Source organism: Leucoraja erinacea, chromosome 25, assembly GCF_028641065.1.
Source record: "Leucoraja erinacea ecotype New England chromosome 25, Leri_hhj_1, whole genome shotgun sequence".
NCBI lineage: Eukaryota > Metazoa > Chordata > Chondrichthyes > Rajiformes > Rajidae > Leucoraja > Leucoraja erinaceus.
The window spans coordinates 14,441,575-14,459,929 of record NC_073401.1 but is presented as its reverse complement, the minus strand read 5'-3'; the positions used below and the strand labels follow the sequence as shown (position 1 = coordinate 14,459,929).

The 18,355-nt window shown below is 41.5% G+C and overlaps 1 protein-coding gene across 10 annotated transcripts in view; it reads left to right on the top strand.

Annotated features, from left to right (window-relative positions):
- atxn2 (ataxin 2) overlaps positions 1-18,355 on the top strand; it is a 92,011-nt gene that overhangs the window by 3,128 nt on the left and 70,528 nt on the right. For all 10 annotated transcript variants that reach the window (XM_055655815.1, XM_055655814.1, XM_055655813.1 and 7 more), the window contains exon 2: positions 13,033-13,069. In XM_055655815.1, coding sequence (XP_055511790.1) covers positions 13,033-13,069 — 37 coding nt within the window. The remainder of the gene's footprint in view (positions 1-13,032; positions 13,070-18,355) is intronic.

Below are 18,355 nucleotides of genomic sequence, written 5' to 3'. Positions count from 1 at the left end.
AGTGTACAATCTGTGGGTTTTATGAATGATTTGCTTGATCTTTGAATGTACCTTCTAATCACTTAGATGACATATTAAAAACCCCGTTATTAAAAAAAAACCTCAAGTTAGTACTGTGTAAATATTTGATAAATCTGCGTTTAGACTATTAGCTCTTTCAGCTGAACTAAGATCGTGCATTAAGAAAGCTCATTTAGTGCTTTACAAATGAGTCCCAGACCATTTCGCAGTGAATAACAAACAGTGCTCATGAATATACACTTGTAATATAGGGAGCCAATCATTTCACTGAAACATTCTAAGCAATGAGATAAATAACAAGGTAATTATTGCCAATTGTAGTATAACATGGCTGGGATATTGAGTCTTCTCTATATGTGGGATTTTTGCATGCACTTTGAGAAAGCAGTGTAGTTTGTTTGTCTTCCGCCTGACACACTCTATGCCTAGATTGTTATATTTTTAGAGTTTTATTTTTGAACATATTTGCTGATGGAGTGAGAAATATACCATCAGCTAAAGTAGGCATTTCCCCCCCAATATTTGTATCCTACTAGCTCCCTAATGATATCTCATGCCATCTTCTGGCCCGCTAAGTTCCATGCTTGAGTTCTTTCATGCTTTCTTTGTATCGGAAATCCCCCCTGTTCTTAATAATTGGCAGAGCAGGCTTGAAGGACATACTCCTAATTTACTTATTTATGAAGAGGATCTACTTTATGTATGCTAGAGTGGAGGACGTTTTGCTGTTGCCAGATCAGCTTGGGTATTAACACATGGCCAACATGCATTGGTGAGCCAATTTACACACATGGGCAAGATTCTCTGTCAGTCGTGTGTTTCAGCAAATTAGGCTGCTTCTATATGAGAGGGAGAGCAGTTTTAAGTTGCAAAGTGGGAGAAGAGGGAAAGTATAAAGGGGAATATCACAGATGGCAGCAGGAGAGATTAAATAATAAAGGTTGTTAGTATAAGTAACTCATGCCCAGATTATCTGAAAATGCAAAACAATTACGTGAAATTAAGGAAGGAATTTGGAATTCTGGAATAGAAATGCTGATTGGTTGATCATATGGCGCAAATCAATCCTACCTCGACAAAAACATGGACCCACTGCGGTTCGCTTACCGCCACAACAGATCAACGGTGGATGCGATCTCGCTGGCCCTCCACTCCGCTCTGGACCACTTGGACAACAAAAACATATGTCAGGCTGTTATTCATTGATTACAGCTCAGCATTTAATACAATCATCCCCTCCAAGCTGGTTACCAAACTCGCAGAACTGGGTCTCTGCGCATCCCTCTGCAATTGGATCCTCGACTTCCTCATTCACAGACCACAGTCTGTTCGTATTGGTGGAAATGTGTCAGACTCGATAACAATCAGCATGGGAGCACCTCAAGGCTGCATGCTCAGCCCCCTGCTGTACTCGCTCTATACTCATGACTGCGTGGCCGTTCATAGTGCGAACTCCATCATCAAGTTCGCTGACGACACCACTATTGTGGGACGTATCACTGTGGGGATGAATCAGAGTATAGAGGTGAGATCGAGCGACTGTCCATATGGTGCCAGCACAATAACCTGGCCATCAACACCAGCAAAACCAAGGAACTGATTGTGGACTTTGGAAGGAGTAGGATGGGGACCCACAATCCCGTTTATATCAACGGGTCAATGGTTGAAAGGGTCAAGAGCTTCAAATTCCTGTGCGTGCACATCTCTGAAGATCTTTCCTGGTCCGAGAATACTGATGCAATTATTAAGAAAGCACATCAGTGCCTCTACTTCCTGAGAAGATTACGGAGAGTCGGTTTGTCAAGGAGGACTCTCTCTACAGGTGCACAGTAGAGCATGCTGACCGGTTGCATCGTGGCTTGGTTCGGCAACTTGAGCACCCTGGAGAGGAAAAGACTACAAAAAGTAGTAAACATTGCCCAGTCCATCATCTGCTCTGACCTCCCTTCCATCGAGGGGATCTATCGCAGTCGCTGGCTCAAAAAGGCTGGTAGTATCATCAAGGACCCACACTATCCTGGCCACACACTCATCTCCCTGCTACCTTCAGGTGACAAATAAACTGTATTGTATTGTATATAGGTAGAAGGTACAGGAGCATGAAGACTGCAACGACCAGGTTCAGGAATAGCAACTTCCCCAAAGCCATCAGGCTATTAAACTTGGCTCGGACAAAACTCTGAACATTAATAGCCCATTATCTGTTATTTGCACTTTATCAGTTTATTTATTCATGTGTGTATATATTTATATAATGGTATATGGACACACTGATCTGTTTTGTAGTCAATACTTACTATGTGCTGAAGCAAAGCAAGAATTTCATTGTCCTTTCAGGGACACATGACAATAAACTCTCTTGAATCTTGATTATTTGCAATTGTTGAACAATTTTAAACCCGTAGGCAATAAAGGTGATTTTCTTTTTTTGATTATTTGAGCAACATTTTCAGCTTTTGTTATAATTAATTATATTATTTATTTTAATTAATAATAACAAAAACAGAAAATATTGGAAACACTCAACAGGTCAGGCTGCATTTATGAAAAGAGAATCTTTCCAGGTCAAGGATCTTTGTCAGAAAGATTTTCACTAATTCTAAGTCATTGTCTTACAGTTGTGAAAGGTGGTATAACAATGTGATTTTTTTCCTTTATTAAAATTTTGCTTGTCAAATTAATGTATTTCATATTATGAGGTTTAAAATTATGAAAAGGGGCATGTGAGTGCTGTCCAAATAGTGCCTTTCGAGGGTTTTGAAAAGGTGAACTGGCAAAAATGAGTTTGTTGCACTTGGGTGGAAATGAAGAGACATGCATTCTCATTTCTTATTGTATTGAATCCAGAAGTTAGGATTAATCCATGATTGCCCAATTAGTAGTTTTATATATATTATAATTTTAATTTCTTTGATTATGCTTGTGTATTTTCAACAGCATTACCATCTTAAGATGATGTCACTAATGACTACTCATCACACCACATTGTCCAATTTATATAAGGACTCAAAAGGCTTGCATTTTGAATTTTCAGCAGATAAAATCACGGTTTGCTATGGTCCTCAAAACTATCATGCATTTGAAGACTTTATGAATTATGGTCCAGAAAAGCCAATGATACATTGAAATTTATCAGGATAATGCAGAATTAAATATAATTATAATTTCTGTAGCATTGATTAAAAAGGAAATTTGCCACAGACAAGGAATCTGAATATGAAAATATTGAACTAATCCCTATCATTGGACAGGTTCCAAACTCCCATTAATTGAGCCTTTAATGGGCCTGACCCCATATGGAAAGCCCAGTGGTGGAATGGAATGATGGAGCTATGTGTAGGGAAGGTGGAGTCAACTGCTAGTGGGCAATGAGCAGTAATATAAAGTCTGCAAGTGCTGGAAAGAATGGTGATACAGGGAATGATCAAGGGAGAGCAAATTAGATGGGGAGGGATCCTATCGTGCAGCATGTGTGTAGTAGACAGATGGAGGGTGATGAAAATGAAGATGGAGAAGGTGTATGGGAAAGGGAACAAAATTGGTAGGCCTGGGGGTGGATCAGAAGAAGAGACAGGAGAACATGGGAGGTAGGGTTCTCCTGAAATGTGAAAATTCATTGTTCATTGGGTTGTAAACTACCCAGGTGAAATATGTGGTACTCTTCTAGTTTGCATTGGGCCTTGCCTTGAATGTGGAAATGGCTGAGGATAAACAAGTCAGTATAAGAGTGGATAGGGGTAAAATGGCATGTAACTGGAAGCTCAGGATGGCCATGCAGACAGAGAGCAAGTGGTCTGCAAACTGGTCACCTAATCTGCATGCTATCCTGTCTCACCAATATAGAAGAAACCACATTGGAGTACAGAACACAGTAGGCAAGGTTTGAGGGCTTGCAAATGAATCTTTGGCTGACCCAGAAAGGCTGTTTAGATTAACTGGATGGTGGTGAGATCAGAGTGTTGCTTCTCCTGCAGTGGGAAAGGAGAGTGCCACGTGCAGCGAGGGCTGGAATGAGTGGAGGATGAAGTCATGCAGGGAGTGGACCCTGCAGAAGGCAGAAAGAGATAGGAAGGGGGAAGATGTGGCTAATGGTGGGGTCAAGTTGCAGCTGGCGGAAGTGGCTAAATGTGATATGCGGAGGCTAGGTGGGTGAAAGGTGAAGACTAGTGGAACTCTTTCTCTTTGAGATTTAACATCCCGTTTTTACCACCGGGTGGTGCCGTCAGCGATAGCAGCCTCGCCAACAGTCTTGTCTTTTTGTTATATTTAGTGTGTTTTAAAAAGTTGGTGTTTATGTTCTCTGGTTTGTTTTATGTGGGGGAGGGGGTCGGGGCAAACTTATTTTCAATCTCTTACCTTGCCGGAGATGCGATTGTTTTCCGGATCGTATCTCTGATCGCTCTGCGGTCTAACATCATGGAGCTGGAGGCCTTGCTCAAGACTGCACATCTCGTATGTGTATGTGACGAATAAACTTGACAACTTTGAGCCCAACCGCGGGGCTGTAGACTTACCATCGGAGCCTACGATCCCATGCCTGGGATCAACGCTCCAACTGCGGCCTGCAGATTTCACCATCGAGGAGCTCACAGTCTCGGGCAGAGACCGATGTCGGGAAGCTCAAGTCGCAGAAGGTTCAACTAGCCCCGACCCGGGGTCTGGTCGCCCGGCGGGGGTAGCTGATATCCCCTCGATGCAGGAACTTGATCGCCCCGATGTGGAGTACCCGACCGCCAGCCACGGGAGCCAAGATCGTCCTGTCAATGGAAGGATCGAGGCCCCTGACCGCGGGAGAACAAAGAAGGGAAGAGATTGAACTTTCTTTTCGCTTTCCATCACAGTGAACAGGAATGTGGAAGTCAATGTGGTGGATGTTTATGTTTAAATGTATTTTGTGTCTTGTTGCTTTTTATTGGTATGACTATGGCATATCAAATTCTTCGTATGTTGCAAAACATACTTGGCTAATAATGTATTATTAAGTGATACGATTCATGCCTTCACTCTCTTTGCTTCTCCTGCTGTAGTATTTAGCTTTCTTTGCAGCATGATGCCTAAAATCCTTAGTACCTGGCTTCTGAAGATATCTCCTGGAAAAGTTCATAAGTGGCAACTGGACGTGTCCTGGCAAAATCCTACATCCCAGCAGAGTACAAAGTATGAGTCCGAAAGACTGCATGTATCTTGTCAAAAGATTTTTAATCAATAGTGGGTTCTTTTGTTGCAAAGGTCTGCAAATGGCACTTCCTGTGGAAACATTCCTCAAATTAATTGCAGCTCAATTGAAGGACCATATTCAGAATGGGACTAGAAATAAATCTTTTGAAGCAACGTACATTTGGCCAAGTTTCGTCCCTAGTAGCTTAAGATGAATGAATTTGTGACAAAGCATCAGTCCTTTTATGAAGACTGCCATTGCAAAACTCATAACATTGTCCGACTGGTCAATATTCATGAGATTTGAGCTCTTCAGTGACTGGATTTAGCAGCTACCAATAACTCATAAACCAGAGTACTAGTGATATTCTGCTTCCTACTCCAAGCAACTCAAGTAGATTGTGCTCTAGGATTTCTTACATTTTTTAAATATAAATTAAAAGTCTGGGTAAGACTATGACTTGGAACTTTCAGTAGTTTGAGATATTAATTGGCAGAAATCTGCCAAACCTGTGCAAAAATGGAGAAGTTTTGAGTGTAAATTCCAACCAGCTCAGACTCTTCTAAAGAAAACCCATGGAAATCGGGCATGGCTTCATACTGAAAAAATGACTGAGGGGTTTCCAATGGATCTATTATTTGCAGACCGTTGCTAGATTTGACCTGGACATTGATTCAAACATGTACTATTAATAATGTAACAATTTTTCAGCTGAGTTAATAACATTTTGAAGTGCAATTTAATACAATACAATCAGTTTTATTCATCACATAAAGGGCAAGAGAAATGAATTTGCCAGCAGCGGTACAATGAAAAAGAGCACACAAAAACACGCACAAATGTTTACACAAACATCCACCACAGCATTCATCACTTGGTGGAAGGCACAAAAATTGGCCAGTCCTCCTCCATTTTCCCCCGTGGTCCGTACCTCACCCCACCGCAGCTGTCGCTGCGGGCGTCCAGATGTGCAGACAAGGTAAAAAGTCTAGGTAAGTCCTGAAACGGTGCTTTCCCCACCGGAGACCGCGACTTCAAGTTGGTGTAGGCCGCAGGCCGGCGGTCGGAGATTTAAAGTTTGCGCCACAGCCAGAAGCACCGCAGACTGCAGGGCCAGCAGTCGAAGCTCCCCTCCAGGGATCCCCGGTGATGGACCCCGCTCCTAATGGTAAGTCCCCGATGCGCCCGCGGTAGAAGTTGGCCGTGGGCCGGCAGTCGGAGCTTCTTCTTCTTCCCGGGTCCCCCACGAGGGATCCCAGGTTGTGGACGGCACGCCGGCCGGAGCTCTGTAGACCGCGGCTTCATGCCGAGAGTCTGCGCTGCGCCTGCTGCTGAAGCCCCGAGCACGTCTCCGTGGAGGAGGCGACCGAAACACCGCCAAGAAAAATTTGTACTCTGATCACTGATTGTACCGAAACTCTTGCCCTTTGTTTGCTTTGTTAAATATTCAATACTTTTGAATTTCTGCTTTTTTTCCACAAATTTGCAGACAATTGGCAAATGCTACCAATGATTTGGATTTTTTCATTTTACAGTACTTTAGACGCATTAATCTGGATTTATGTTTTATGCCATATTTATTTTTTTGATGTGGCGGCGCCTAACGGCAGCGGCTCGACTACAGTCGTCTGTCTTTTTTTATTTTTGTCTTGTTAAATGTATGTCTTGAGTTAGTTTTTATTATTATTTTTTTTTTAGCTGTGTATATGTGGGGGTGCTGTGGGGGAAACCGTTTTAAATCTCTTCCCTGTGCGGGGACCCGACTATTCCCTGTCAGGTCTCGGATGTCGTTGGGCCTAACATCGTGAAGCCGGCGGCAACCTCCAGCCGGGACTAACCAGAGGGCTCCAGTTGCAGAGCCTGCAGAACTGAGATCGCGGAGCTGGCCAACTTCGGAGCGGGAGGAGCTGTGGTGGCGTGTGGCTGCGACCCGACTTTGGAGTTCGGAGGCATGGGCCGCAGACCGGGTGGACAGGAACATCGGGAGCTCGCAGGTCCCTGGTGGGAGACCGCTTTTCCGAGCTCCGCAACGGCGACTTCTCCCTTTGGAACCGCGGGTTTAAAAGACATGGAGCCGGGGCCTAACATCGCCCGGCGTGGCTTAAACGGCCTCAGGACTTACCATCGCCCACCGGGGGCTTTAACATCGGAGCCCCAGTTCGCCTCGACACTGCAGTTGGGCTGCTGAACTGCGGGAGAAGGAACAAAGGGAAGAGATAAAGACTTTGCCTTCCATCACAGTGAGGAGATGTTGGAGACTCACTGTGATGGATGTTTATGTAAACTGTTAAGTGTGGGTCTTGGATTGTTTTGTAATGTAAAAAATTGTAGAAATTATATTTCGTTCAAACCTAGGTTTGAATGACAATAAATAGCATTCTATTCTAGCATTCTATTCTATGTGCGGTAGTGCCCTGGGACCCCTGCACATTTAAGGAAACACTTGGGACTTGTTTATCTACCTTACAAGAAGTGCCACACTTTTTAAATTGATATATTCTTTTAACTAAAAAGTAAATCAGATCAGAGATGTAACCCCACCATGACACTCAAGTCCCAGGATCTCATTGTAAACAAGGTTATGCAATTTAGAAGGTACACAAAAATGCTGGAGAAACTCAGCGGGTGTAGCAGCATCTATGGAGCGAAGGAAATAGGTGACGTTTCGGGCCGAAACCCTTCTTCAGACTTCAGGTTGGGCGATCGTTTCGCCGAACACCTCCGCTCAGTCCGCCATAACCTACCTGAAACAGCCACATATGCAATTTAGATGTCTTTTCAATTGTGATTTTCTATTAAGAATTAATAAATTGGCAGCATGGTGAAAATTTGTTACTCGCCTGGAGTGCTATTGGAAATTCTTTGAAAGTAAATACATGATGCACATCTAGTTGACCAGCTCCCTTAACGATCTGGGCCTTTTTTTAATGGATTTTATATTTTCCCCTTTTCCTCAATAAAATTAGAGATCATTGTGTGCAAATTGCCCACCATGATTTTAATAATCTTTGTTCACATTTAAAGCTGCCAATCTCCATAAAAGGGCCAGGCTATATATACATACACACACACACGCACTCTCACTCACTCACTCACTCTCACTCACTCACTCACTCACTCACTCACTCACTCACTCACTCTCAAAAACAATGCAGAAGCTGAAGAGACAAGGAACTGCAGATGTGTTTCAAAAAAGACACTGTGCTGGAGTAACTCAGCGGGTTAGGCAGCATCTCCGGAATACATGTATACGTGACGTTTTAGGTTTGGACACTTCCTCAGTCCGAAGTAGAGTCCTGGTCCACAATGCCATCTATCCATGTTCTCCAGAAGTGCTGCCTGACCTTCTAAATTGCTCCAGTACTTTTTTTTTTTGTGCAGAGCCTAATCCCTTCAAGGACTAAAGAGCACAGTGAATTCTAGTTATTTTTAAATTGATAAAGGTTAGACTTTCCAAAATCATTGTGCTAGTTAAATGCCAGGTGAATCTTAAGCTTTTTTAGATTTACCATCATGTCAAATAGTATGTAATGGATCAAACATTTGATGCTCATTTAAATTATACATAATCAAGGAAGTTCAAACAGTACTAGAATGTTTTTCTCCAAACTTAATAATAATAATAATAATAATTTTATTGTCATTGCACGCCAGTGCAGTGAGATTTAGTATGCAGCTCCAACCGATGAAAAAGAAAAGTAAAATAAATAAATAAGCTGTGTGTCGTGACCATCCGAGGGAGACAGTCCATGGGGGGTGGGGGGCACTCAGCAGGGCCAGTTCAGAGCCGCTATAGCTCTTGGAATAAAGCTGTTTCTGAGTCTGGAGGTTCGGGCGTAGAAGGCCTTGTAACGTCTGCCGGAGGGAAGTAGTTCAAACAGTCCGTTACAGGGGTGTGATGAGTCTTTATGGATGCTGATGGCCTTCCTGAGGCACCGTGTGTGGTAGATGCCCTCCAAGGCTGGTAGCTCTGTCCCAATGATCCTCTGCGCTCTGTGGACGATGCGCTGAAGAGCTCTCCTCTCCGCCTCCGTGCAGCTGAGATACCACACAGAGATGCCATACGTTAATATGCTCTCTGTGGTGCAGCGGTAGAACGTTGTCAGCAGCTGTTGGGGCAGACCAGTCTTTTTTAATGTCCTCAGGAAGAACAGTCGTTGCTGTGCCTTCTTGACCAGCGCAGCGGTGTTGGTGGACCATGTGAGGTCCTCTGAAATGTGAGTGCCCAGAAACTTAAAGCTGGACACTCTCTCCACACTTTACCCGTAAATGGCGATTGGGGCGTATTCTCCATTGTGGGACTTCCTGAAGTCAATAATCAGCTCCTTGGTCTTGGAGGTGTTTAGTGACAAGTTGTTACGTGTGCACCAGTCCGCCAGGTTCTGCACCTCCGCCCTGTATGACCTGTTTTCTACATTCTTTGAGGTGTTTATTCTGAGACCAGAGGAGGCCATTAGGCTTGTTGGTCACGTGTGAACTTCCAAAAGACATATCCAATTAACCCAATTTTCCCCATTTCATTTCCTTGTATCCCAGTAATTTATTCTCTCAAGCATGTCCATTATGAATTATTTGTGCCGTCAATTAAAACTACACTAATACATTACATGAACCAATTACATTTGAATATGGGCAGAAACCAGCGCTCCTGGTGGAAAACCATGTGGTCACGGAATGATTATGCAAACTCCAAATAGAGGCCTGTATTTTTTGCCCATTGCTGATTGCACTGAGTAACTCGATAGGCCATTGAAGAGTCGACCACATTGCCATTAATCCAGAGATGTGTGCAGGCCAAACTGAGTTAAAGGTGGCAGATTTTTTTCCCTGAAGGATATTAATAAATCAAATGGTTATCATTACTAAAAGTAGACTTCAGACTTTAGAGATACAGCACCGTAACAGGCGTTTTGGTCCACCTAGTCCGTGCCGACCAGCGATCAACCCATACACTAACACTATGCTACACACTAAGGACAATTTACAATTTTATTGAAGCCAAATAACCTACAAACCCATACGTCTTTGGAGCGTGGGAGGAAACCGGAACACCTGGCAAAATCCCACACGGTCACAGGGAGAACCTACAAATTCTGTACAGACAGGATTGAACCCGGGTCTCTGCCGCTGTTTGGCGACAGCTCTACTGTTAGGCCACTGTGGTCTAGATAGTTCTTTTTTTCAAATTCCAAATTTTTATCATAATACATTTTGGTCTCCGGCTTGTCATTCAGGCCAAGCTTCTGGCTGACTATTCCGTTAATTTATGACCTATTATCCTGCTTTCATGAATAAGATATTGCTCATTTACTTCCAGGACTCCATGACTCTATGGTTGACATGGCTCTAATTTCAACTTTTGTGCCCCATTGGTTTGACGATCCATAACACTTTTTGGAGAACCAGTTGTAGAGTAGCAAAATCCAAAGCTACTTAAAAAGACCATTAAGACTGGAGTCGTTTGGTTATTTGGCTATAAGTAGTGAAAGTTAAGTCCATTATTATAAACTAGTTGCAGTTCTTGTATTCTCCATTAGTTCTGTTTAACATATTTATCATCAATATTTAGGGGCTGGGAGTACTCTGTTTGCAATTTGTATTGGCCATCATTCCTTGATGGTTAAAGTGTGTTGTTTAGCCAAGCTTCTTTAATCCATGATGACATACGAGCAGTAATATTAACCAACAGTACCATTCTTAGTAAAGATATTGTTGGGCAGGCCGCATTATTTGACTCTAAAAGCAGAAACTTAAGTTCGATTTCTGTCGTGATAAGTTTGAAGGATGTGTCTGAAACAATTGCAGCAAGCTCCCTAACTGCTGAGAATCTCCCAGCCATGGAAAAGGAGCCGTTGGGACGATGTTGAGAACCTCAAGACCATGTATCGGAAACACAGAGACCCTATGTAAATGTTTGAAGGAGTGGACCATCACAAACACTCCTCCCCAACAACCACCAGCTGCTCCAGCCATTGACCTCATTATTCCCTTTAGAACGCTCAAAAACTGAGCATGTAAGTTGTGCTCGGTCCTGGGACAAACAAATAAGTCGTCTATCAGAATATTGGTATACAATAACACATCTTGATATGCAGGCAATATATTTGCTGAATATAGCTGTTCTGTGCATTGAGTACAGTTTAACAAAAGTATTGCAATAATTCAGATCACAATAGTTGTCAAATTGGGATAAAGCTGTGGGGCCCAACATATAGTACCAGAGAGTTACACAGAGCTGCCAAGTAGTACGGATTTTCCGTATTTTGTACGGAAATGCGATAAGAATACGGATGTATGGATTTGCTTTGTAAAATACGGATTTTTAAAATATCAGCCTGACTTCCTGCTGCTTAAAAAATGCAAGGGTATAAAAAGTCATACTGTAACTAAAAATTATAGCAGATTAAATCTATTGGTATTTTAAATGTCAAGATCTGGATGATTATTTTTGTAAGCTTTGATCTGCCTGTCCCGCTCCAGGTTTAAACAGCGCTGTCAGTTTAGCGCGTGGGAATTTAAACGAACAGCGCTATGGGTTCTAATTATAGCGCTACTAGCTGGAGCGCTATTGCCTTTACACATAGCGGTATGGCCACAGCGCTCTGGGTCACGGATTGTTCGGGGAGGGAGAAGGAGAGAGGGAGGGAGGAAATAAAAGAGGGACGGAGAAAAAAAAGGAAGGAGAGAGGGAGGAAGAGGGAAGGAAAGGGAGAGGGAGGACAAGTGAGGAAGGAGGGAGAGGGAGGCTTCCAAAATGGCTTCTACATCATCATCTGGTGCTAAAAGCAGGAAGCAGCCACTCAAACAGAAGTAATACAAAGAGATGGCAATGAATGTCAAGTAAGGTGCATAGAAGACATGTCAATTGGTAGCAAAGTTATGCATTCTTGTACTCTTACATGGGTATGACCGCACATAAAGAACAACGTGTTTTTCTGCAAAATGGCACCGCGTAAAAATACTGATTTTCAGGTACTAGAATACTGAAATGCTCTGACAAAACTTGGCAGCTCTGGTTACATGCATACATGCTCACTGCTCTTTGACCCACACATAATGACAGTACTCATGGATGGAGCACAGGGATTTCCTTTCATGTACAATAATGAGGCTGTATGCTCTTGATTCAGTGCGGAATGTAATAAAATCAAGTGACACTAAGTGATGATCAGTGAACAGGAATCTGAATTTTTCAGTGCTGAAACAAATTTAGATTCAATTTTAGTATTATTCCTCAACAAATTTTGCCTGCCACCTCGGTTTTCAAACGATTGTTCTGTAAATTCCTGATAAATTTGGTACGTAATATAGTGGGTTCTAAACATATCTCTGGATTAATGACCAAGGTATCTGGATTCTAGTTGGGTAACTTCACTGTTTTTGTTAGATCAGAAAATGACTAAAGAATATAGGGGGACTCTTTCCATATAATGTGATTCAAGCAGGTGAACGAAGTATTATCATTGTCATCAATATTTTGTGAATGAATAGTAAAACATTAACCTAGTACAAGGATTTCAAAGATTTCTGTTTATTTTCCACCTGGATGTTACAAGGTGGAGCACAAGCAATTCCATTCCAAGTAACAAAAAAATGTCGCGATTTGCAATGATTTGCTCAAAATTGATAAAGGGGACTATAGTAGATTTTTATTGGTATTGATAAACCTTGCTCATTAGATGAGTTCTATATATTAGTAAAATAAAATGCATGCTTTTAGGAGTAAAATATTATTTATTGTTAAAGCGATGAGATATAATGTTTGAATTTTGTTCAATTCTATTTGGAAGGAATTATAGATGATTATTGCTGTTGCTTCTGATCCTAACATGAATATTCTGATGTTGTTGCAGAGGACGCAGCAGTGGAAAAGGACCTCCGCAGCCTACAGTAAGTATAGTGATTTATTTGTTAAAAGTTTATGCTGATTTAAAAAATGTTTAAGGTATTCAAATATTTTAATGAATTCCATGAGTAGGTGAAGATAATTAAGTTGATTGCCATTGATTCAGCTTGTAATTGGGTATTGGTAACTTGCAGAGTGAATGAGTTCCCTTGTTTCCATCAACTGAATGTTTTGCCTGGCTAATTTAAATTACAAATGTGGGTGTCCAATTGGAAATCAGTCTTCTATAAAGCTAGGTTTTATTTCAAGTAATGTTCTAAACTTTGGTGCAATGGCAAATTTGTTCTCTACGCTTTAGCAGAGGTTATTTGTTTTACATGAGAAAGATAATTACCGGTTTTAGAAAGCAGCCAAAGGAGAAAATAAAATCATCAATTGCATTTTATTTTGCAATTAATAAATATAAAAACTTTCAATTTTATAATTGGCAAAATAGATATCAAAAGCTGTGCAGCTGAACTCTGACCTTTATCTATGTTGTGTCCTGTTCAGAAAATATAGCAGTGTTGTGCATGTTTAGAAAATGATTGATAACAAGCTATTTATGGTCTTTATGTGCTTCCATCCAAAGTTGCATGGAGAGAAGTGAGGATCAATAATGCTACCGTCCTACTTCTTTGTTTGTATTTTCTTTTCCCCTACGTCCACTTTCCCAGCATGTTGTTAAGATCCCCTCAGAAATATGTATGTGTGAGGAAGGGTTGAGTGTAAAGTTGCCATTTATCTGCAAGCAGTGTTTATAAGGTAAATAAGTTGCATGTTGTGGTTTTAATTGATATTAGACATGATAGTACTCTAGTGGCAGCAGTACCTTTTATTTCTGTCCAGAAATGAGTGTTGTAGGGCGAATATAACATTCTATGAAATTAATCGCCTGTTGCAGTGACGTGTGTGTACTTGAGTCTCAATGTTTCATTCTGTGCCAGCTACGGAAGAGTTACAGATATAAATATCTTGTGATACTGACAAAATTAAGAAGTGAAATTTCAGACAGACCATAACACTTCTACCAGTGAATATTGGGGAATGATACAATGAAATGGTTAACTGTGAAATTATTTTTTTATTATATATGTTAATGTATAATTACATTATGTAATTTATTACATCACAATAAACAAAATGCAGGATGAACTTAGCAGGTCAGGTAACATCTCTCGAGAGAATTGGAAAATTGAATTTTTTGTCTAAATCTTGCCTCCCTAAACTAGTGTCATGAGAAGGGTCCCAACTCAAAGTGTAGTCTGTCCACTTCCCTTTACTGACGCTGCCTGCACCGTTGACTTCCTGCAGCAGTATTTTGTTCAAGATGATCTCCAATCTTGTGTGTACATTGCTACTGTCTATAGTGTCTTTATTGCAATCATAAGCAGCCTAGTTTGCAATATGAAATTATTCTTAATGTGTACTGTTTTGTGGAAACATTTATTGATAATTTGTGGAAGAAAACATTTGAAATGCACTAGTGAGGGGGACCTGTACATTACAGAATTGTTCATGAAAAGTGATGTGTGGTAATTCAATTTGTGTAAAAAATTGACAATGCCAATAAATGGAAAATGTTTCTATTTGTGGAGAAGGCAAAAACTTAAGGACAGCAACATATGATCATCAAAACAAAGTCAGCAGTTATAATATACAAAGCCTACCAGTAATTGTGAATCACATTCGTTCATATAGGCCAAAGCTACATAAACATGTGGGGGAAAATGAATACAAGGCATTGGTATAGCATAGTGTGAAGGAGATTTATGCAAAGAACAAATTCAGGCAAAAGCTTGTTGGTCTTAATTGCTGTATCATGTATTTAATACTAAAATATTGTTGCTAGGTAAGCTTTGAACGGGCCACTGTTTCATAAAATGGATCATTTTCTGTACTGCGATCAGTGGGCTCTTTGCGGATGACTGCATAACAAAGCTAGTAAAGAATCAGCAATCGCATTGCTTACCACTGCATAAGCAGTATAATTGCACGTGATTCAAATAGAAATTGGAAACAAAACTGGTACATGCTTAGCACAGTGAGTGGGAGTGTCTATTCTATCACAACTGTCAATAGAGGTGTTTATTGCTATGCTAGCAGATATGGGGCAAGTCACACATTTTTCACATCAAAAGTAAAACCAAGAGTTTGTATAGCATGTATGATCATAAGACAATATTGATGGATGATTTCCATCAATAATAATTTTGAGTTGAACTAACTTAACATTCAAAGTAGACAAATTAAAATGCTAAGAGGGACGGACGATCAGCCAACCCCAAATTATTAATTGTAATTGTAAACAAATTGCTCAAGGATGTTTTGGAAAATTAAAACAAGTATAATTACATTTACAGCGTATAGAAATCTACACTTTAACAGGGCTCTTTCTCTGTTGCCAGCCGGGCAACCTTGGCAGCTTTTTAGGTTGCCAAATGACAATTTAGGTGGTCATTTAAGACGGTTTGCATGACGCGTGCGATAATATGCTCGGATGAAGTGTGTAGTTACCAGTCAGAATTATGCTCAATGAAGCATTCGCATATTATTTCTGCTTCAAATAAAGTCACAAACTAAACATATTCACCAATCAAGACATATACCACAATGACATGCAGCAAAATTATAATACAGTATCTCAATTCTTTTTACACATTGCAATGAATGCAATTTCTATTAGTTCTTTCCACTTTCAAACAAAAATGTGGTTGGATTATTCAGCATATGATCAACCTGTGTCAATAAATCCTGGACCATGGTAACATATATGCTTAACCATGCACACTACAGATTGATGCAAACATGTTTTCTGTGAAGGACCGAAAATTACCATGACATGGCCATAGCATAGGTCATTTATTGCTATTGGTACAGAAACACTCTCGCTTCCCACATAATTTATCCATAACAAAATATACAGGTTGCAAAGAAATTTCTAACGGCATTTTATGATAATAGCTGTTAAAACCGACTATACCCATCTGACAGGTTAAATATTACACTAACTGACAAGAGATGGCCAAAGGACCTTACTGCAGCAGTATATAGAAAACATAGACATAGAAACATAGAAATTCTAGAGTGAAGGAGTAGGGCAATGCGGCCTCGAGCCGCACCGCATTTAATCATGTCATGGCTGTCATGCCCCCAACTCAGTTATCCCGTACTGCCTCTTGCACTCCATTATGGCTCTGATCCCCTTGGCCATAAGTTGCACATCTACTCCCTCTGAAATTATAGCAATGTGTCGGCCTCAAACATACCGCTGTGGCAGAGAGTTCAGCTCTATTCACCATCTCGTGTGAAAAAAGTTTCCATGCATCTCGGTTTTTAAAGGATTTGCCCCTGCATCCTTAGCTGGGGAACCCTTGTCTGGATTCCCAACAGCGGAAACAATCGTCCGCATCTAGCCTGTCAATACCCCTTAAGAAGTTTGTAAGTTTCAGAGAATCCCCGCTGCAATCCAAAATCTAGAGAGATAAAACCATAAGTCTATCCAGGCTTTATTTCATAAGGACATCCTGACATCCAGGAATCGTCTGGTGAAAACTCTTCTATGCCACAACGTCACTCGTATGGCAAAATGTCTTCATCATGTAGATCCTGGAGACCAAAAACTGCATGAATACTCCAGGGGTGGTCCCCAAGACCCCTATAAAACTGCAGTAGAACCTCCCCTGTCCTATACTCAACTCCCGCTATGGAAAGCCAACTGCCATCGCTTTCTTACGCCTGCTGCACCTGCATGCCTACCTTCAATGACTGGTGTACCAGGACACCCAGGTCTCGCTGCATCTCCCACTTTCCCAATCGGCCACCGGTTAGATAATAATCTGCTTTCCGTTTTTTTGCCACAAAATGGGAAACCCATTTATCACATTGTAAATGCAATCTCCAAACATATGACCCACTACCAGCTACACCAAGTCACTGCAGTCTCCTAGATCCTCCTCACACCTAACACTGCCCCCCAGCTTAGTGTCATCCGCAAACTTGGAGAGATTGCCTTCAATTCCCTCATCCAGATCATTAATATATATTGTGGATAGCTGGTGTCCCAGCACTGAGCCTTGCGGTACCGCACTAGTCACTGCCTGCCATTGTGAAAAGGACCCGTTTAATCCTAATCTTTGCTTCCTGTTTGCCAGACAGGTCTCTTATCCCCCTCCCCCCCCCCCCCCATCAACTACTGAAACCCATGCCAGGCTTTAAGTTTGTATAATCATATCTTATGTGGGCCCTTGCGAAAGCATTCTGGAAGTCCAGATACCACCACATCCACTGGTTCTCCCCTATCCACGCTACTAGTTACATCCTCGAAAAATTCTATAAGGTTCGTCAGACATGATTTACCTTTCGTAAATCCATGCTGACTTTGTCCAATGATTTCACCACTTTCTACATGTGCTGCCTAGCCCATCTTTAATAACGACTCTAGCAGTTCCCCACTTACCGATGTTAGGCTAACATGGTCTGTAATTCCCCGTTTCTCGCTCCCTCCCTTCTTACAAAGTGGGGTTACGTTTGCTACCGCACAATCCTCTGGGACTAATCCAGAATCTAAGAGGTTTGAAAGTTATTACTAATGAATCACTATTTCTGCGAGCTACTTCTTACAGTTAAGTATCGGGATGTGACTTAGCTCGTATCTGGGCCTACATGGCCTGTTGACTCTTGACTACTTTTCTTTTGGCCTTTATCCATTCAATGTAACCAACACCACTTCCGACCTTAAACTGGGATTTCACTCAATTCATCCACTCCTTTGACTCGCGGGCCCAGTGCTATTTCCGGCAGAGATCATTTAGGTCTTCCTTAGTGAAGCCGGAACCAAAGTGAGTTGATTCAATTGTTCGCCATTATCCTGCGTTCCCCCCCATGATCAACTCCCCCCCACACTGTTTCTGACTGCACGGGACCTACATTGCCCGACTGTAGATAGAGTAAACACCGGACTAAATCCAAGTATATCTGTGAATGTTGTCATCAAAATAACAGTACTGATACTCATATTAAGAGCATTAATTGCTATTGAAATGAATTTCTGTAATAACGGGTCAAAGGTAGCGTGATAATCGAACCACTGCTGTTTTAATGTTTCACGTGTCACAATGTAATTATCCATCTTTGGACTATTTTGAAACACAAATAATAACTTGGACATTAAAAAAACATTTCGATTGCATTCCGTTATTAAAATAATCAATGTTCGTCTGAAGACATTTCAGCACCAATGGGGTCAGTGTGGGGGGGCGGGGGAGGGGAGCGCGCTTGGAGAAGGCAAT